The sequence below is a fragment of the Lissotriton helveticus genome, chromosome 7 (assembly GCF_964261635.1).
Source record: "Lissotriton helveticus chromosome 7, aLisHel1.1, whole genome shotgun sequence".
In the NCBI taxonomy this organism is placed as follows: domain Eukaryota; kingdom Metazoa; phylum Chordata; class Amphibia; order Caudata; family Salamandridae; genus Lissotriton; species Lissotriton helveticus.
In genome coordinates, this window is record NC_136068.1 from 420113047 (window position 1) to 420133627 (window position 20581).

The following is a 20581-nucleotide window of genomic DNA, read 5'->3' on the forward strand; positions in this document are numbered from 1 at the left end:
CTAATGAACAAATTAACATCCTAAAACTTTAATTTTCTGATGACTATTTGCCACTGATTATATCCAAGCACCAATGCCTACCTCTTTTGTATTGTATGCGATTTCCGATTGTATGTATAAATGTGTGATAACAATGTACTGTAAAGCGCTCTGATACCCCTGTGTGTCATGTTCGCACTATATAAAACTTTATAAATCAATAAATAAGTTTACTTCTAATAAGGCAATCCCAACTAGAATACTATCCTTAGGAAAAGGCCGGAAAAAGTAAAATCATATGGAATAAGAAGTGTTAAAAATTGTGTTTTTTATGTTATGCATCATTTTCAAGTTCAAAACTTGGAATAGGAAGCAGTTACCCCATCCAGTAAATATCTCACCCTGGGGTAATCGTATTTAAGTTGTGTGGTAAATGTCCCACCCTATTCCATGTAACCTGGCAATAGCGCCCAAGAGTCTTAATTTTTTCTACGGGAACAAAAGTGATATCCATTAGTGATACTTGAAGATTTTTACATTTTTCCATGTTATTCAACACAAATTAAACACTCTGCCCAAGAGTAGGGACTAACCTAAGTTATCGGACATAAACTGATGGAATGGATTGTCAATCATCAGTACATTGTTGGCAAACAACTCTTCAGGAGTGACGGAGTACACCTGATAAACTGAACGCCATTTCTGAACCTCATATAATAAACTGAACCGAAATCAACAAAAACATGTTGACAAACAACAACTGTACCAGAGAAGACCTATCTGAAATATTCAGTACCTAACAAAACCTTAGGAAATGGATTGTAGGCTTGTAGGCTTGTATTTCACCTTTTCTCTTCTCCTCTTTCATGTGTTTCTTGTCCTTACATTTAGGAGGAACTGTCCAAAGCAAACTACTAGTTGGTTGCCATTTATTAGCATCTTACTCTCCACCTCCTTTTGATGTACCTTGAGTGGATAGGGTGGAGTAAGGGCATACTTTTTTTCTGATGCAGCCACTGTAGACTTCACTTTAGAAGATTGGATGAAACGGAAAAATACAATGTCCTTTCAGGATGGAAAAACGCCGAAAGAGTACAGCAAGATCCAAAGAAGGTAAGAAAAAGTCTGCATCTTGCCCTATAGGCATGAAAAAAATAGTAACTGGGTCGGGATTCATGCATTCGGGTTGCCTATGGTTCAAGATGACTCTTGCACTGTAGATTCCAGCTATAACTTTTAAATAACAGATATAAATGACAGTTGTTACACTATAACCTTTGTGGGATCTGTAACAGCACAAACAATCAATTGTAGAATCTCTTTCTTTACGAAAGTGCATTCATTTTTACTGTGCAGGTGGACCAAAGAGAATTATAACCAAAAGGGGAGATAGGTTTAAATACAAACGCAACCCACATATCAGAACGTGTGATTAACAGACATCTGTGATAATGCAGCACTGATAAATCAAATATAAAACTGTTGCTATAGAAAGTACAAATGTTTTTCCTGAAATGGATAAAGAAATGTACTAATGTACAAAAAAAGGTTAATTTTAGTTTTTTGAACCATCAAGCCAATTTCTATCAAAAATTGATAAGAGAACATGGCTTTCTTTCAAACGTGATGCACCAAATCAAGCGAGAGATTCAAAATTTTTGATATGGTGAAATCACTTCAAAATTCACATGGCCTAAAATCAGTGGTGTTATTAATACATAATTGAAACCGTGCCTAAAAGCTGTCATTTGTACACATTTTGTGATATACCTCTCATAAATAGTCATCCACTCCAAACAGTAAAATTCATTTGAAAGATCATTTTTTATCAATTTTTCATTGTCTGTATTACTTTGGAAATCAGGAAAATGATAGGGCCACCAAAACAATTCAGATGTTATGCTTGATGTAACTTTCCAACTAAAATAGAACCATGACCGTTATTGATCTGCACAGTAGAGTAAGGCCATTGCCTTCACTTATGGCTATTCGCCTCCCCCTGAGCACTAACTACATGGGATTCCCTTCATTTTTTGGGGATTATACTGCATAGATTAACAATCTCAGCAGAAAAGTACACTGGTCAATGGTGTTGGCAGTTAGAAACTTTTGTTTTAAAATAAAAGCTGCTGGTCTTCTACCTTGGACACTATATTGATGCAGCTACTGCCAAGCAGGGATGGACTTGCAGGGGTCGAAGCAAGAGTGATTGGCACCTGAAAGTGGGTAGAATAAAAACATGGAGTTAGACAGTGGGCATTTAACATCGCATAAACAGTTTTAGACACAAAACACTGATTTTAATTAAGGTAAAATGGCTTAATCCATAAATGAGTTCCCTGTGATATGCAAGGAATGATGATTATTCTAATTATACAAAAGAACAAATGATGTATGGAATGCTGAACAAATCAAACATTCGCCCCCAGTCACAGATCTGGGGTGAATCCATTGTTTTGTTTTTGTTCGCCATGCCATTCCAGTTTGGATCCAGCCATATGCAAATCAGTTTTGATACTTCTCCCCATGGAGCTCTTCCCATGAGGAGTAGGGTCAAGACTGATTTGCACATGGCTGGGTCCAAATTGGGGTGGCATGGTGAGTAAAAGAACGATGGATTTAACCCAGATCTCTTGAGTGGGGTGAGTGTTTGAAATGTTTCAGCAATCCATCCATCCTCTTGCTGTGTTTGTAATTATTCTACTCATGACAAGAGAATGTAGAATTTATTACAGACATAGAGGCTAACTTTAGGCATGCATTACTCCTTTAAAGCTCACTCCTCACAGCCTCACAGCCACTTCAAAGTGCAACCACTAACATTAGCTTGTAGAATATATTCATTGCCCTGATCTTACTTTTCCCTAAACTATCTCTATAAATGCTTTAAAATGAGTTTACCAACACTGTCCATTAAATTCCTATGCCATACGTTCCATTCACCATTTATCAGTGTATTTGTATGCCCGTATCAAGATGGGAAATCTAGTAACTACTTAAAATAAACTATTTCTGGATGGATATCAGCTTGCATTTTGTTGTGCTACTGGAAAACAAATAGGTCGCTTGAGACAGCTTAACCCATGTGCCAGTGGTAGAGATATGTAGACCTGCTACCCTGAGATGATTTCATATGCTTGCAAAGCACTGTTATCTAGATTCTAACTACAGAATGGAAGCGCAAGTTGGCCAAACCTCTTTGCATGACTTGTTTGTCTAGCACACTCCTTCAGTGTCTTGGCTGTTTCCTATATTACATTCTTTAGATTCCACTTATCGAAGGGAGTTTACCATTCTAATCAGCATTCATGAGTATCAGCAAAGCTCCTACTAGTTCTTCATCATAGGAATCTTTACTGAATTCATGAACAACTTTCCTTCTGCCCCAGAAATCAAGAGAGGTCAGGCCTACAATTTTATTCTACCTCTTTATTGTCTGCATAAATTCAAGAAGAACTGAATGCAAACTGCCTGGAACATTGACTCATGGGATTCCAGGCCAGAGAAAAACACATAATGCAGTTATTTCTTCATAAAACTCTCCTACATATTTTTCCCTTTATTTTTAGCTCTCGCCTAGGCAGGGACGCCTTTAGGAATCGGTCTTCACTTTTCAGGCACTCGTGCTTGAGGCGGCATCCACCTTGCGGGAGCGAGCAGCAGCTCGGCCACGTTAATTACGAACAGATGGCCCCTGCACACCGCTGTTCGCTCCTGCAAGGTGGATGGTGCCACAAGCACTAGCGCTTGAAAAGTGCAGACCGCTTGTCTATAGTTCCCAAAGGATTTGCCGCTCACAGTTTATCGCCGGGTTCTCTGGCTGGCCGGTGCTTTTGAGAGGCAAGGAGCTATAAATCTAGTCTTGCCGGGCAGTTTCCATCCTGGATCAGATTAAATAACTTCTGCCATCGTATTGCCCTATTACGGTTCGGATCTCTCTGCCCTTAAATATTTACAAATTTAAAGGCTTTTTGTTTGTAAGGGAAGTTTTTGGCTGTGCCTGAAAAAAACGAGGCGGTGTTGCCGGTTTGCTCTGGAGAATGCTGCTGCCCCGTCGGTGGGGGCGGCGGGGAGGGAGCATGGGGCATGGCATGTTCATTTGGTGAAATGGGAAACCAAGCGGCTCATTTTGGTTCTCTGCTGGCCTACCCGAGTCATACTGGTTGGTGTTAACAGCACAATGCGCATGCGCCCCACGGCTCGCCTGTACCTAGATGTGGGTCTCATTTTAAACCCAAGTGTTGGTCTCGAGCAGAAGAGGAAAACGCCTAGAAGGAGAATGTCTGCATAAACCAAGTGATGTCACCATGGCATGTGTGACGTACGTGTACAGTTTTTTTTTTCAACAGCACTTTCAAATGAAGTCCATCTGGCGTCAGTATTGTACATTACAAGCAGAGGCACTGGTTTTATGCAGCAGGGGAGGACTAAATTATGCGGCAGAGAAAGGCAAAAAATGCAGCACACTTTGTGATTGTATTACTTCCTTATTTTGTGTTTTTTGCACGGGTTAACACTGTCTTGGCAAAGGTTTCACATTATTAGTGTCAGTTTAAGACCCAAATGTAACAAAAAGTTACAGAAAAGGGCCTTGCATTGCAAGGCAGCACCTGTTGTCGCTTTTTTAGTAACTTTTGATCCATTTCCTTCAACACTTTTTTTTTATGTTGAAATCTTCAGCTTATGCTGAAGATGATAGGTTATGTGGCCCTCGTTATAGTAATGGCCACAGCAAATGTGTGACACACAAGGATCAAATTATATGAGCAACGTCGAGTAAAGTATTCAGCATGAAAACACAAATTAATTATAATGTGATGCAGCCCTTTGTGTGGCATTATTACTTCAATTTGTCTTTTAATCCATACTAATACTGTGTAGAAAAGGTTTCACCATATTAGGTCCAATGTAACACCTGAATACAGCAATCTGAAACTGATAGGTGACCAGTTAGAAATAGTCTGTCACTGTGAGACACCACCCTCCTATTGCTTTAGCAACCTTTGATCAGCTTGAGCAAGACAAAGTTTTTGATGGACTCTGCAAAACTATGTGTAAAGTGCTGTAAATCCATAATAATGCAGAAAACGCTGATGAGTTGGATTTCCATAATTCCACTAGCCCTTTTTATAAAATCTGCCCATTAATTGCAAAGAATATTTGATTAGAAATCTAGTACTGACCAAAGGTGTTCGTCACAAGACGGCACTTGGCAGCTAATCCTTTGGAGAGAAGACTTTCTAAGGTTATAAGGTCCTAATTATGGCTGTAGGTGGCATTCATTGCACATGATAAATAACAAAACCATGGGGAACGTTATTTATCAGGTGTGATAAATACCACCTATTGCACGTTGTTGGTGCACAACATGCACATTTTGGTGTTTAATGCACCAAAATTCACATGATACAGTAAATACTTTATGTTTTTCCCCCGTTAAAGTTCGGTGTGACCTGCAGAACATTTGACAAATGCTGAGTTATTTAACACATTCAATAATTATCAGAAGCGTTAAACACCTAACAACTCAAAATTCCAAATGGTGTGTAAAAAGGGGTTTACGCACCGTCCATGAGAGGGCTATACATATAATGAAAGCACCTCACAAAACCATTTAATTTCACACAGATTTGACTGGACAGCATTTCGATTTCCTCTGGCGTAGTTCTATTTCCGCTCTTTTGGCTTTCTTTAAACATAATTCCCTAATTCTCCAGCAGGATAGCACAAGAAGTGTTAAATTACGGTATTGATAAATATCCCAGTTGCTGTAGCGATGTGCCTCCCATGTGGGTGGCATGAGGGCTGGCCTCTCCACACGAGTGAGCTGCGGAATTTCCTGCACAGTAACCTCTGAATTGGCCTCTTGCTCTGACCTGTTGTTCATTATGCGCAGTGAGTGGATGCCAGGCCCTGAGGGGGTTCGGCTTTATTGAAATGTTAGAGACCTGTAACCCATGACTACTGTGTGTAATAGTTAGCATTCTAATGGCCGCTTAGATTGCCCACCACATCCGCAGGCCAGGCGTGGCCTGCGGGGAACGAATAGAAGGAGCGGCCGGCCTCTCGGGGTCGTCACTTCCGACTCGGAGCGGCGTGTGGCATCCATTCTTGCCGTGCTCCTGCCCCCGCGCAAGCGTTGCTGTGCCCCTGTTTGCCTCCAGGCTACCCCACAACACTGACGACGAGCGGAGGGAGTCCAAACCTCGCTCACTGCACACCACGGCCAGCAACGAGGCCGCATCGGAATTTGTGTAATGCAGCTGTGAGCCGTGCGTCAGTTAAGCGGACGAGCGCCTGGGGAGAGAATGCGCGCCCAACCCAGCCCCCCCCCCCCCACCTTGGAGACAGCCGCGCACAGGAGCAAAGGTCCGACCAGAGGTCAGTGCATCGAGCCCCAACGCCTAGGCCTAGCAGTGCGCGCAAGCCACGCCCCCGCTGAAGGCCTCTGCCACAGATACAGCCTGAGTGAGAGGTTGCCAAAGGCCCCGTCTGGGGAAAAGAAAAGGGACAGGCACACATGGGCAATGGGGAAGGGAAAACCAGCAAAGAGAATGCCCCAGAGCTGGATAGCTAGGGACAGGCACACGTGGGCAATTGGGAAGCCTCAGCAGCATACACAGCCTGAGAGGAGGACCACCCAAGACCCCTGCCTGCAAAAAGGAAGACCCCAGTGCCAGGGAGCAGAGGAAAGAACATCGCAGCACACCCATCACTGCCAGCTAGGGGCGCCATGGGGGACAATGATCAAGCAGCAGCACCAGCCCACACACCATTCCAACACGCCGCATTCGGCATCTTGCCCCTGTTCAGCGAACTGGAGGACCCGGCGATGGCCTCTCCAAGGTGGAAGATCTGGATTGAACGCCTCAACAACTACTTCGTCACTACCCGGTAAACAGATGAAGCGGTAAAAAGGTCCCTGCTATTACACTACGTTGGAGACGAGATATTCAAGCTAATGAAACACCTGCCCAACACCGGAGTGGCCCCAGACACAATGCAGCAGTGGCCGCGCTAGACGCCCATTTCGATCCACAATTGAACCCCGATTACGAAAGGTTCAAGCTACGCCAAGCACGCCAGAGAGAAGGAGAGTCGATGGACACGTTCTACGCCCACCTCCGTGAACTCGCCAGCACATGCACTGAGGATGACCAACCGAAGGAGATCAGAGCGCAGCTGATCCAAGGGTGCTGCGACAAGACATTAAGAGGCCTCATCCTGCGCCAGCCAAAGAGCACCTCGAAGACATGCTAATTTTAGCGAGGTCACACGACCTGTCCACAGCCAGGGCGAACGAGATGGACCAAGCACTAATCAAGCCACAAGGACGGTTGGACGCCATCAAGACAGAATGGGCCGACGCTCCCCGAGCCAAGCCGAGAAGAGATGCGTTCAGAAAGCCAAGGCCGGACGCTTCCAAATCAAGATGTGGATACTGTGGACATGAACCACACGCCGCCAAAGACTGCCCTGCCCAAGAAAAGACTTGCTCCAACTGCAGAATACCCAATCACTTTGCCTCCGTGTGTCGGAGATGCACCAGAGGCCGGGACTTCCGAAATTTGAGGCCCCCCACGCCACCCGAAGACACACCGAGAAAGAGCAAGAGACACCTACCATTGATAGAAGATGAAGAGGAGGAGGTATACCTAGTATCATTTGCGAGAGAACTCAAACAACGCTGCCGGCCGCAGCCAACATGCATGGTTCACGTTGCGGGAACAGAAATAAAGGTGGTCATCGACACAGGAGCCACAGTGAATGTCATGGGCCTTCAACAATACCGCCGCTACGCCCTCGCCCTCCTGTAGTGCAGTCCAAAACCAGGATTTATGCGTATGGGGCAGACACGCCCCTACCGCTGAAAGGGAAAATCTTGCTACCCATCAAGGCAGACGATCTCGAAGTAATGGCAACCATCCATGTCATTGACATGGAAGCGGATACCCTCCTGAGTAGTCACACCGCAGTGGACCTCAGGCTCATCTCCTTCACCAGGAGGATCAAGGCGTACCAAGTAGATCTCCTCGGACAGTTCCCCGAGCTATTCCAAGGTCTCGGATGCATCAAGTGTGACCCAATCAAACTGCACATCGACAAGTCAGTCGCCCCGGTCGCTTTGCGGCATAGGAGAGTTCCCTTCTACCTGCGGCCTCTCGTAGAGAAGGAGCTGGAGGCCCTAGAGAAGCAATGAGTCATCGAAAAAGTATCCGGGCCAACGCCCTGGGTATCCCCAATGGTCATTGCTGAGAAGCCGAAACAGCCAGGAGCCATACGCCTATGCATCAACATGAGACTACCCAATAAAGCAATTAGGAGGGAACGCCACATAACGCCAACAATGGATGACATCATCGCAGATGTCGTTGGATCCAAGTGGTTTTAAAAAATTTACTTGAACGCAAGGTATCACCAGCTGCCCCTATCCAAAGAGAGCTGGTACATCACCACGTTCAGCACCCACCTGGGCTCAGTAGATACAAACGGCTGAATTTTGGAATATCCTCGGCGGCCGAAGTATTCTAAAACACGATACGGGAGCTGTTATCGGGACTACCTGGGGTGCTAAACATGAGTGACGACATTCTCATCCAATCAGCAACAGCCGCTGATCACCACAAACACCTCCGCGTCACCCTGAAGCGCCTCAGCGAACATGGAGCCACATTGCACAAGGACAAGTGTCAATTCTTGCAACCATCCCTTGAGTTCTTCAGGTATGTGTTCAACCAAGAAGGCATCCAAGTTGACCCAAGGAAGTCACAGGCCATTAAGGATGCCCCGGAGCCAACATTGACGGAGGTACGGAGCTTCCTGGGCATGGCCACGTACTGCGGGAGATTTATCCCCGGCCTGGCCACCCGAGCTGAACTGCTGCAGGACCTCACAAAAGCAGATGCCACGTGGCAGTGGGGCCCAAAGGAAGAGGAAGCCTTCCAAGGTATCAAAGACGCCCTCCTCGGGGAGGCAACACTGGCCTACTTTGACCTCGCAAGAAAAACAGAGGTACTGGTCGATGCAAGCCCGGTGGGGCTAGGAGCAGTAATGGCTCAAGAACACTAACCAGGCCGCTGGGCTGCCCTAGCATTTGCTAGCAAGTCGCTCACACCCACAGAGATGAGGCACGCTCAGATTGAGCGGGAAGCTCTAGCCATCAAGTGGGCATGCAGTCACTTTTATTTGTAACTCAAAGGACAACCGTTCACCATGGTCACAGACAACCAACGTCTTGTTCCCCTCTTCAAGGGGGACGGCACCTCACCCACCTCCACGCATTGAACGCTGGGCGGTCCAGCGGCAACCCGACGAGATGGAGGTAGTGTACCGGCCCGGAGCCAAGAACCCGGCCGACATTCCTATCGAGGCACCCCATTCCTTCGGAAACGCCGGAGGACACCGACGACATCGAGCAATACGCCTGCCTGATATCACAGGCAGCATGCCCCCAGAGCATGAGTCTAGCCGACGTGAAAGACACCGCCGCCACCGATGCGGTATACACCCGGACCCTGCGAGCTGTCCAAGACGGATCCTGAACGGACTACCTCCGCCAGGCCAACTCCTGGAGTCCAGAGGAGCGTGACAACCTCACGAAGATGTGGCGAGTGCGACATGAACTCAGTGCCACCAGTGATGAAGTCCTGCTGAGAGGGTCCCAATTGGTGATACCGCAAGGACTCAAACACCGGGCAGTCCAGCTAGCCCATGGGGGACATCAAGGGATGACCAAAATGAAAGCTCGCATGGGAGAAAAAGTCTGGTTCCCTGAGCTAGAGAGCATGGTCGAAGACTACGTCCGCCGCTCCCCGCCATGCCAGTTGACAAGTGCCCCAGAGAAACCGATCCCAGTGATTACGGAGGACACCTGCACCATCCCCTGGTCTAAAGTGAGCCTGGATTTTGGGAGTTTTCCCGGGACACCGCAGCAGGACAACAGGTCTACGAAGCACGAAGACCGACAATTTCGGTCTTTCCTCCCTGCCAGGTGACCCAAGGAGGCTTTAACAGCAAAGAGCTAGTTAAAGTAGAGGGAATCCCCCTCTTACACGTAAGGCACCTTAGCGAGTGCGACACTTTTTAATCATTTCACAATTCACTTAAATTTATTTATTATCACTCACACATACTTATTGGTCCTGAGGAAAGCCAGTTTTAATCAAAAGGTCTGGCTGAAACATGTAGACCACACAGGACGAAGGAGGTCATAATTTACTCCAATTCGTCCGTTTGCCTTTTTAGCTGCTAACAGGGGCCCAGTAATTAAAGTCTATCCATATACCCTAGGGTACTGGGACCCCTGTATAGCTTTTAACTTTTCACTTCCTTTTCACCTATACTGCACACTCAGTGAGTATACCAGCTCCTCAGTAATCTGGAGTCGCAGCACACCCGGGACACATTCTGTGTCACTGTGGTGGGCCCGATGATGAAGCATGCCACCAACTAGGTTGGTGGGTGAGGGCTTCATGACCAAACCAGTTGGTTTGCCAACAGATGTACCCATTGAGTCCTATCACACAACCTAGCTAGTCCTTCTTGATAAATCAGTAATAATTCATAATCAGAAATGTAACAATGATAATTAAGTCAATGTTTCAACAAAATAGCAGCATTACATACAGACAACATATTGGGCCTTACGGCAAACCTGCATCCCATAAACCCTTAAAAATAGAAATGTCGTTCATTAAAAGCCAAGTGGAAAAGGGTCACTTCCCAACCACATTTCATAAATGGACAGCTGTGGAAATGTATCTAGACCATTAAACAAGTATATTTATCATTTGAAAGCTGAAAGTGATATAGGGCTGGCCGACGCTTCCTAATATTTAAATTTTTTAAAAGGGGGGTGATAAAATCCCACCTCGGCTTGGAATAAAGTTGACAGAAAAACAGGAAATGCAGCATATTCTGTGTAGATTTGGAGTCACAAGGGCAAGTTCCAGTTTAACATCACAGTAAGCTTTGCGAGGATAGGAGACCAGAAGGTACGCAATGCCAAACCTGAATCTGATAAAACATTTTGACATGACAAAAATAAAAAGAGAGATAAGGCTCAACGCTTGAAGAGCGTACTAGAAGCAAGTGTTCAGAGACTCTTTTTTCCCCCATCTCCAAGTGCTCACTGAACTACATTAGACAGGATAAAAAGTACTTTTTTAGCTGGATTTCTGGGATTTTTACAACGCGCTCTGGGTTGTGAAAACAGTCCACCAGCCCCAATGTCTCCAACAGTTTTTTTAATGTAGCTAAACCATGGTATCTTCAACATGTGATCAACAGTCTAAAATGATTGCGCGATTAAGGGCCGGCTCATCTTTTGCCCAAATTGAAAGCCATAATGGAATTGGTGTAGTTTGTATGCAATGGGTTAAAGGAGTCAAACCAAGTTCATTATGACAAAGGGTAGCAGGGAGACTACCTGGAACTGTTAATAAACGTCTTAGGAAATTTTTCTCAGATGCTTGGAGGCAAGCAGGATTGCAAGATCCCCACACTCCAGCCCCATACAAAATTACAGAACATGAGCAGGCCTTATAAATATTAATTATTTGGTTAATCGGTCTGGAGCCTAATTTCTTTGTAAACCTAAATAGTGCCTCCAGGTTTGGTTTAAAACGTCTAACTCTTGTTTCAACTAGATGGTGCCAAGTGCTTTTCTGTTCAAAATGGATTCCCAAGTACGAAAAAGTTGGGACATAAGACAACCTTTTATTATTAATAAAACATGATTCTAAAAGAAGGGGGGAGAATTACCTGCCACCATGGTGTATGACTTAGCCCTGTTAGTCTTTAGGGCCAGTTCGGTCATAAAATCATTGAATCTAGTAACAAACTTCTGCAGGCCCAGGCTGGTTCTGGACATTAACACACAGTCGTCTGCATAGAGTAATGCTGTGAGATTTCTAGTGCCTATCTTGGGGACATCAACATGCCATTGATTAATATAACTTTCTAAGTCATCAATGTAAAGACAAAGAGGGGTGTCATTAACACAGTTCAGCAAGCAGCTGATGCAGTTATTAATAGATAAGATAAGGAATGTTGGCAGGAGAACACAACCTTGGCGCACACCTTGTTCAAGTGGGAAGGCCTCGGTCATATCCTCACTCATGCCATATTGAACTTTAACAAAGTTGCCCTTGTGGAGTAGCATAATTATGTGCAATAGATTAGGGAGGATCCCATCCCTTGAAGCAACTCCCACAGTTCCCCCTAGGCACCAGCGGCATGAAGATCGATGAATGTCACAAAAAGTTCACTCTTAGCCAGGTCTACCATCCTCCACATTGCAACAAGGAAACTGAAGAAGGCCTGATCAATGGCACTAGTCTTGTGCCTAAAGCCTTCCTGCAGGTTTGAGAGGATATGGTTCTCCTCACACCAAACTAGAAGCAGCTCCAAGACCTATGTACAAAAAACTTATTTTATTATCCATGATGCTGATTGGGTAAACACCTGGATTACCCCTTTTTAAAAATTGGCAAAATCTCAGCAGCCCAACAGGATATAGGGATGAACCCCTCTACGATGATTGCATTTGAGATGGCGTTTATGTAGGGCGCCCAAACAGCATTGTCAGACTTGAAGAGATCTGCAGGGATCTTATGAAGCCCCAGTACTTTCCATTGTCTAAATAAGGCCACAGCCCAAGCACTTTCCTCCAAGGAGAAATCTACTGGATGTGATTCAGAGGACAGCTAGCATCCCTGGGGGAGAACAGCTCTCGCTATTTCGTGAGATGGTTAATATAATTTTCTAAAATGGGCAATCCTTTCACCGGGTAAGATTGTAGACTTGGCTGGCTTACCCAATTTCTTGCCACCTAGATTGACGAAAGACCAGAATTTCCTCTAGTTATTGGTTGTTGCTGCATCCAAAACATTCAGGCATATACCATTTTCACATTTTGCTTTGGCTTCCTTTAAGTTAGCTCGGTAGGCAGCCCTGTTTTCCCTGATATCCCAAATGACTCCCTTTTTTATAGCTCCCAGAAACTTCCTCTTAGCAATTTTCCAGTCTCTATTAAACTAGCCCTTAGAGGCAGTTAATTTTGGTCTCCCCAAAGCTTCCTTGGTGAAAAGATCCCTTAACTTTAAAAACACTACATTGTGCTAAACTAAAATTGATGCATTGTTCCCCAAGATAACTAACATTCATTCCATGTGGGTGGCAAGAATTAAATATAGATCCATACCTACATTGGGTGAATAACTCACTGCCTCCCACTTGCCATCCCTCCTACTGTTTGTTACTTCTAGATAGCCCTAGTGGATAATTGCTCCTGTGTTCCAATTTTCCTGACTTCCCACTACCAATTTTCAGCAGTAAGCTTGCGATTCTAGTCTTGTGTCCATTAGTAAACGTGGTGCAATGCAGAAGAAAATGTTATTTACTAGTTCTCAGTTGTCGGTCTACACAAACAACACTCATGCCTCCCTTCTAAAGCCAGGAGAATGAAAATGGAAATTGGGACTAAGATCCTTTCACCATCCCAGCTGTCAGAATGAAACAAGGGCCAACTTCATTAAATGGTTTATTTTGGGGGGTCAAATGACTATCAGGCTGCTGCCAATCTGTTCCTGTTTTTAGAGGTCTTGCAGAGCTCAGTTGTTGTTAGACCCTATGAGCAAATCTAAATGATATAAAAAAAACATTATTTGCCCAGAGAAGCATTTAAGAAAATATCTCACTTTACAAGAAACATTCCAGTGTCAGAATATAGGAGGTAAAAGGCTTGCCACTTACGAATTTAAAGAACAAACCAAAATAAAAAATGATGATCACAAATAAGTATTTTCCTTCTGCTTTCAGGTATAATAAACAACTGGATAGTGACTGTAACCTTTAAAATATGTTTAACCACTTCAGTAATCTTCATAGCGATAAAGTACAGAAAATATGTTTATGTAGTCGCACCCACTTTACCTGTTGTGATATAGAGCCATTCACTGCATTAGGGACCTACAAGAATAGAAAATAGTTTCTGTTTATTAATGGGTCATCCTTGCATGCAAAATGTAGGACAGAAGAAATATCTATCAATCTGAAGGCTCCCTGTTCACTCTTTGTATGTTTTATCACCTCCCCTCCCTTCTCTACACAATGCCCCTCTCTCCACATTTTTTTAAAAACATGTGCTGGGTGCATTCAAGCTCGGTTCTCTGCTAACAACTTTGGCCCATCTTGCACTATTGCTCTGGTACCAGTAACAGTTAAAAAAACAAAACTATTTCAATTTTGATGCCAGATGTCTTAATTGTTTTGCCACAATGGCGCATTGAATTTACCAATACTGTACACAATAATGATCTTCAGCACTGGGATCAGCTGCGGTCCTGGCCCCTTCAGATGAGACTGGGCTTATGGTTGCTTCCCCATCCTAACCACTCAGCCTGCTGCCACATGAAAAAAAGAGGCTTTAGGGGCAGGGTCTCCCACAAGAAGGTACATGCGCCAAAACGTTTGCCCGAAGGTTAGAACCCCTCCCCCAACATCATCAGAACTGGAAGAAAATATCCACACCTATGGCCAGCAGTTTGAATGAGATCCTAGAACGTTTAACTGCTATGGAAAAGTCTATTAATTCTAATTTTTCTTAACCGCTTGGGCATTATATCCACAGTTAGGCATATATTTCTTCACCCACACTGAGGCATGCGTTTGGGTCTTCCTTATTGGTTCCAGTCACTTCCCAGCTTAGGCTAGCATACCATTTTAACCCTGCATCAGCGCACTCTGCCCCTAGTCCATCCCAGCTCCTATTGGGATCCCTGTATTCATAAAGACCCCATTCTAAAACTGTACTTGCTACATCTAAGCCACCTAGGAGGTCGAATGGTCTCCCAGGTTGCACCTCATCACTCCTAAGGTCTACTACAGGTCAAGTCCTCCCATAATCTACCCCCAGAGGCCAGTCCTTAGGTGGTGGTTGGAGCAAATGTTCCGGTGTTGACAAAGAAGCGTACTGAATCCTCGGTACGACTTAAGAACAAAGTCTGTCTCTTGCTCTTACGTCATACCAACTTTAACCTAGCTGATTATAATAATATTCTGTTCACAAGCAGATAGCCTAGGTAGGTGCATCACCTAGGAGGTTCAGATGGGACTGGGTTTTGATCACCTGTAAACAGCCAGCACTGGCTAGATGCCTGTTACAACAGGGCCACTGTGGGCTCAGTGGGCTCAATAGCATCCGGATTCTACAGCTGAGCTCTTTTTATGGTCATTAGATGCCCTCCAGACGTAAGCCCTGCAACAACTGTGCAGTCAGCCTCCTTGCCCCCTGTTGCCTCCCTTCCCGCCTATAACCAACCATTTTCAGGAGTTGGCCAACCCAGCTAAGATTGACTGACCAGCTGTTTCTGAGGGTCAGCAGGTTAGCAGAAAACCAGGTAGAGCCCACTTTAGGTGATAATGCCAGGGCAGTGCCAGCTGTGAGCACCCCCTGAAGAACATCCATCTCATGCTATTACATTTTGTTAGATGGAATATTTCAGGGCTAGCCACAAAGACTGGAGTAGAAAATGTGTTACATGTTATAAATATATTTTATCATCCCGTAGGAGACCCACACCAAGGATATGATTTTTTTAGATGGCTACTGCAGTATTATCCTGTTGGCCCCTCCATCTTCTTCTGGCAGAGCAAGGGACAGTCTATTGACCTTTTTAAGGTTTCCAAGATTGCTAGGGTGATATCCATTCAATTTCTCACATCACATAAAATGACGTAGGTGCATGTTCTAAATTAGGTAGCTTTAATTTCCTAAACGCATGTTCTTAACATTCTTAGGAGAGGATGTACCACCCTCAACTTGCCTTTTAACATTATCTTGGAGGGGATACATATGTATTTTTTATAAATAGATTTTATTGAGTTTAGGGCAGAAGAAAATAATAACAGAGGACACACAATGAGCACGTTTGAGTTAATTACAATGCAACTGCTCAGGCCACTGGCATTCATTTGATACAGTAGGGTATTACAAACCACCAGCAACATCAGCACTCCTGGCTAAGTCAAAACCACTAACTTATTGGCCCAACCATTTCCCCCACACGTGCACTTATTATCAAGGGGACACCCCATTGCCTTAAAGACCGCTTTTTCTTGCTGGGCACACCAGTCCACCCCTTGGCGCCAGTGTAAAAGAGAGGTAAAGAGGACTTCCAGCCGGTGGGAATGTCCTAGTTGGCGATCATTAGGGCCAAGAAGGATTGATCAGCCCTCGTGCCTCCAGAGTCCTCAAGGAATGCCAACAAAAATTTTTAAAAAAAGGGGTGAGGGGGACCTCCCATTCAAGTACCTCAGTTCCCCCACTACCGCAGCCCAGAAGTTTTGCATCACAGGCCACAACCAAATCATGTGATGGAAATCGGCAGAAGCGCCACCACAGCCGGGACAGACAGACTCAGAAGGGAGTCTCGCTCAGTGGCGCAGAGCAGGGAGAGATAAGCAGTAATGAGGTAATATGTTTGAATAAACCGCACGTGGCACCAGTCATCATCGTAGAGGTATACCAACCAACCCTCCCATCGGGTTCTGAGATGGTCTAGGGTGCCTGGGGAATTAAACAAGATCCGATCGATTTGGAAAATTCTTCCTTTGCCCCAATCGTCCATGAAAAGCTTGGACTTCAATGTTCTAAACTCAGGCATAGAGTCAGTGTGTGGGAGTTGAGATTGAAGGGCCTGGCGCAATTCAAGGCACTTATAGACCAAAGTACGGGCTAGCGTATAGGTCGCATGTGTGTCCCCAAATTGTGAAATCCCAATAAGGTCTCAGCAAAGTTGTGTAGTGACGCCACCTCCCTCAACCATGTACTCTGCTGGAGGGCATGGCCAAACAACATGGCCAACAGGACGCTAGCCTCGGAGCACCCGGCTAACCCAATGCACAATCCTTCATACATCCTGTAGCTCCCTAGGCGATAAGTGCTACATTCTAGTGTCATATGGGCGATAGGGTCATTGACGACATCGCTAAGTTAGCACGAGCTCTGCTGCCATAATGATGCTTTTACGCACGTTATTACATGACTTTATTTTTGCAAGACTCAGTTTATGCCTTTCACATGAGAACCACATGAGAACCATCTGCTTTGTGCGTTCTCTGTCTGTTCCTGGAGTTTAGTCTGAACACGGTGAGCAAGGTCGATAAACAATGGCCCTTGTTATTCTGTTCTGGTCAGTCCCTAGCACCTAGACAAAACAGGCTAAGACAGCTGTGGCTGCTGAAGACTCCTGCTTTGATATTATGAGAATGCATGTTTTGTTGGGACACACTTGCAGCGGGACCTTTCCAGGGAAAAGAGACATGCTGTTCCAATGATGTAGATATACAATCTAGGCACTAAGGTATGGGTCTGCTGACACAGCCTGGAGATCTTCTATTATATAGTAATACATATTCTTACCAAGGGGAGGATGGGTAGGCCTTTTAGTCCTTAATCCACTGTCTTTATAAGATGACATCTCCCTTTATGATATATGGACTTGTTACAATGCTTACTGTTTTAGGTTTATACGTTTTGCTTCTGGTAGTGGCTCGTATACTGCGTTATAGAGCACGATAGTTAAAATACACATTTTAAACTATACCAGTGACTCTGAGTGAGCGAAAGGGAACGGGTTGTTACTGCAATTCCTGAGAGAGTTAGGAGTGTTGTGTTCTGGGGTGTCTAATCATTTGCTTTTTCGTGATTGTTAAGGGGAGCGAGTGAGACACTATAGCTAGTCGGTCCTGGGATTGTGGTTACTCAGGCGGTAGGAAGGCTTAGCCCCTACACACAGAGGTCCTGTATTCCTATGCATAGTTCTGTGTATGTGCAGAATCCCTGCAAAATGGCACCACCAACGTTTAGTCTGGTACTTACTTGCGAGACTCCTGAGTACTGCTTGTGCTTGTCCACAATCCCCTCACTTCTGTTTCCGGAGACAGATGTGACAGTGTAGCCTCATATTGTCAAAATAATATAGGTTTTTCCTGCTTGAATTTTAAAAGGTCTCTCTCTTTCTCTGCCCAGTGTTGCGCTGCTGCTCGTAGGTTGTTATACTACACGTTTCAATATGGCGGTTGCCATAACGGCTCAACACTGCGCTCCAGTCACAGCTTATTTGACTCAACATGAAGTCCCTAATGTTGGTGCTGCTCTTATTTTTGTTGTTACAGTGGATGCAGCTCACCTCTTCGAGGTATTCTATTCTTGGGTCACCTTTCCGGCGGGGGATGGTAATGAATTTCTTTCACAAATATATTGCCAGTGCACCTCAGCAGAATTATCGACATTATAGATCTCTTGAAATCCCGTTAACGACTTGGCAACATACCATTTGGTTTAATGGCACCCTACCTCACCTTTTGACATCGGTCAGTTTAGGCCCCTTATCAATTGACGGGGCCACATGACCTGTTTTGGCTGAGTATACCCCACATCCAAATTACCTTAATGTTACTGTAGCAGAGCTACGTATATTGTATACATCGTTGATGCGTGTTCATAGGGCTGTAATACAGCTGTTGTCGCACAATATACAGGTGGCAAACTCACCTGCCTCCGAGCATGCACACCGCCCGCTGGACCTAACATCAACAACAACCACCTCAAGTGCATCCTCCTCAACACCCGCTCCGTCCACAAGCACCCCATCGAACTCTGGGACCTCCTCGACACAACAGCACCGGACTTCGCCTTCCTCACGGAAACCTGGGTGAACGCCTCCTCGGCCCCCGACATCGCCATAGCCATCCCGGACGGCTACAAGATCACCCGGAAGGATCACGTCAACCAAACCGGAGGAGGAATCGCCATCCTCTACAGAAACACCATCAGCGTCACGACCAACGCCGACGACACACTCTCCGCCGCCGAACACCTACACTTCCAGATCCACACCGACCCCAAAACCACATTCAGGGGAACCCTCATCTACAGACCCCCGGGCCCACGCACACAATTCAGCGAAACCGTCGCCGACTTCGTCAGCCCGCACGCACTAAACTCACCAGAATACATCCTCCTAGGGGACCTGAACTTCCACCTGGAGAATAACAACGACAACAACACCACCACCACTCTGCTCGACAACCTCGCCAACCTCGGACTCAAGTAACTGGTGAACACCCCCACCCACTACACCGGCCACACGCTGGACCCCATCTTCTCCGCCAGCAACCACATCCCCTTCAGCCACTCCACAGGACTACACTGGACTGACCACAGCTACATCCACTTCACCTTCACGAAGACTACATCCCACCACCGCACGCCACAGATCCCCATCTCTAAGCCAGAACCCACCAGCCGACACCTCTGACACCAACGACGCAGCCCACAATCTCGCACAGTGGATCACCAACTGCGCCGACAACCTTGCTCCACTAAAGAACCCCCAGGCAAGACCAGCAACAGGAAAACCACATGGTTCACCGACGCCCTCAAAGAGTCAAAGAAATCCTGCCGTACTCTCGAAAAAACCTGGCGCCACAAAAGGACGACAGAAACCATGACAGGCCTCAAGAACGCCACTCGCGAACACCACCAGCTGGTCCGCACCACCAAAAGGACATCGTTCAAAGAGCGGCTGGACAACAACACCCACAACAACAAGGAACTCTTCAACATCGTAAAAGAGCTCTCCAACCCCAGCGCCAGCAGCAATGACATTACACCGTCACAAGACCTCTGCAACTCCCTCTCCACGTTCGACTACCGGAAGATCGCAGATATACACGACAGCTTTAACGCCCAGAATCTGCCTCCAGTCACCAAACCTACGACCCCCACCACCACCCTCAGCGCCTGGACCCCTATCAGCACAGAAGACACCACCCACGTCATGAACACCATCCACTCTGGCTCTCCCTCTGACCCTTGCCCCCATCACATCTACAACAAAGCCGTCACCATCATCGCACACCACCTCTGGAGCGTCATAAACAACTCCTTCGCGTCGGCCACCTTCCCAGAGAGCTGGAAGCACGCAGAGATCAATGCCCTTCTGAAAAAACCCACAGCAGACCCCAAAGACCTCAAGAACGTCCGCCCCATCTCTCTTCTTCCCTTCCCGGCAAATGTAATCGAGAAGACCGTCAATAAACAGCTGACTGCATTCCTCGAGGAAAACAACTCGCTCGACCAATCCTAGTCCGGATTTCGAGCCAACCACAGCACCGAGACCGCCCTCATCGCAGCCACCGACAACATCAGGACCGTGATGGACAAGGGGGAAACAACCGCCCTCATCCTCCTAGACCTCTTAGCCGCCTTTGATACCGTATGCCACCGCATCCTAATAACCCGCCTCTACAACACTGGGATCCAAGGAAAAGCCCTGGACTGGATCACCTCGTTCCTCTCCAACAGAACCCAGAGAGTCCGCCTCCCGCCGTTCCGCTCCGCGGCCACAAAGATCATCTGCGGCGTACCCCAAGGCTCCTCGCTCAGCCCAACCCTCTTCAATATCTACATGAGCCCCCTCGCCGCCATCGCACGCAAACACAACCTCAACATCATCTCCTACGCTGACGACAACCAGCTGATACTCTCCCTCACCAAAGACCCAGCAACCGCCAAAACCAACCTCCAGGAAGG

The 20581-nt window shown here is 46.0% G+C and overlaps 1 protein-coding gene across 7 annotated transcripts in view; it reads right to left on the minus strand.

Annotated features, from left to right (window-relative positions):
* Positions 1-20581, minus strand: part of TCTN3 (tectonic family member 3) — a 947116-nt gene that overhangs the window by 765129 nt on the left and 161406 nt on the right. For all 7 annotated transcript variants that reach the window (XR_013598563.1, XR_013598565.1, XR_013598564.1 and 4 more), the window contains exons 7-8: positions 13915-13950; positions 2121-2195 (exon numbers count right to left, since the gene is read on the minus strand). Coding sequence is in view for 4 of the 7 variants with exons in the window: in XM_078652315.1 (XP_078508441.1) it covers positions 2121-2195; positions 13915-13950 (111 nt within the window). In the remaining 3 variants the exon portion in view is untranslated. The remainder of the gene's footprint in view (positions 1-2120; positions 2196-13914; positions 13951-20581) is intronic.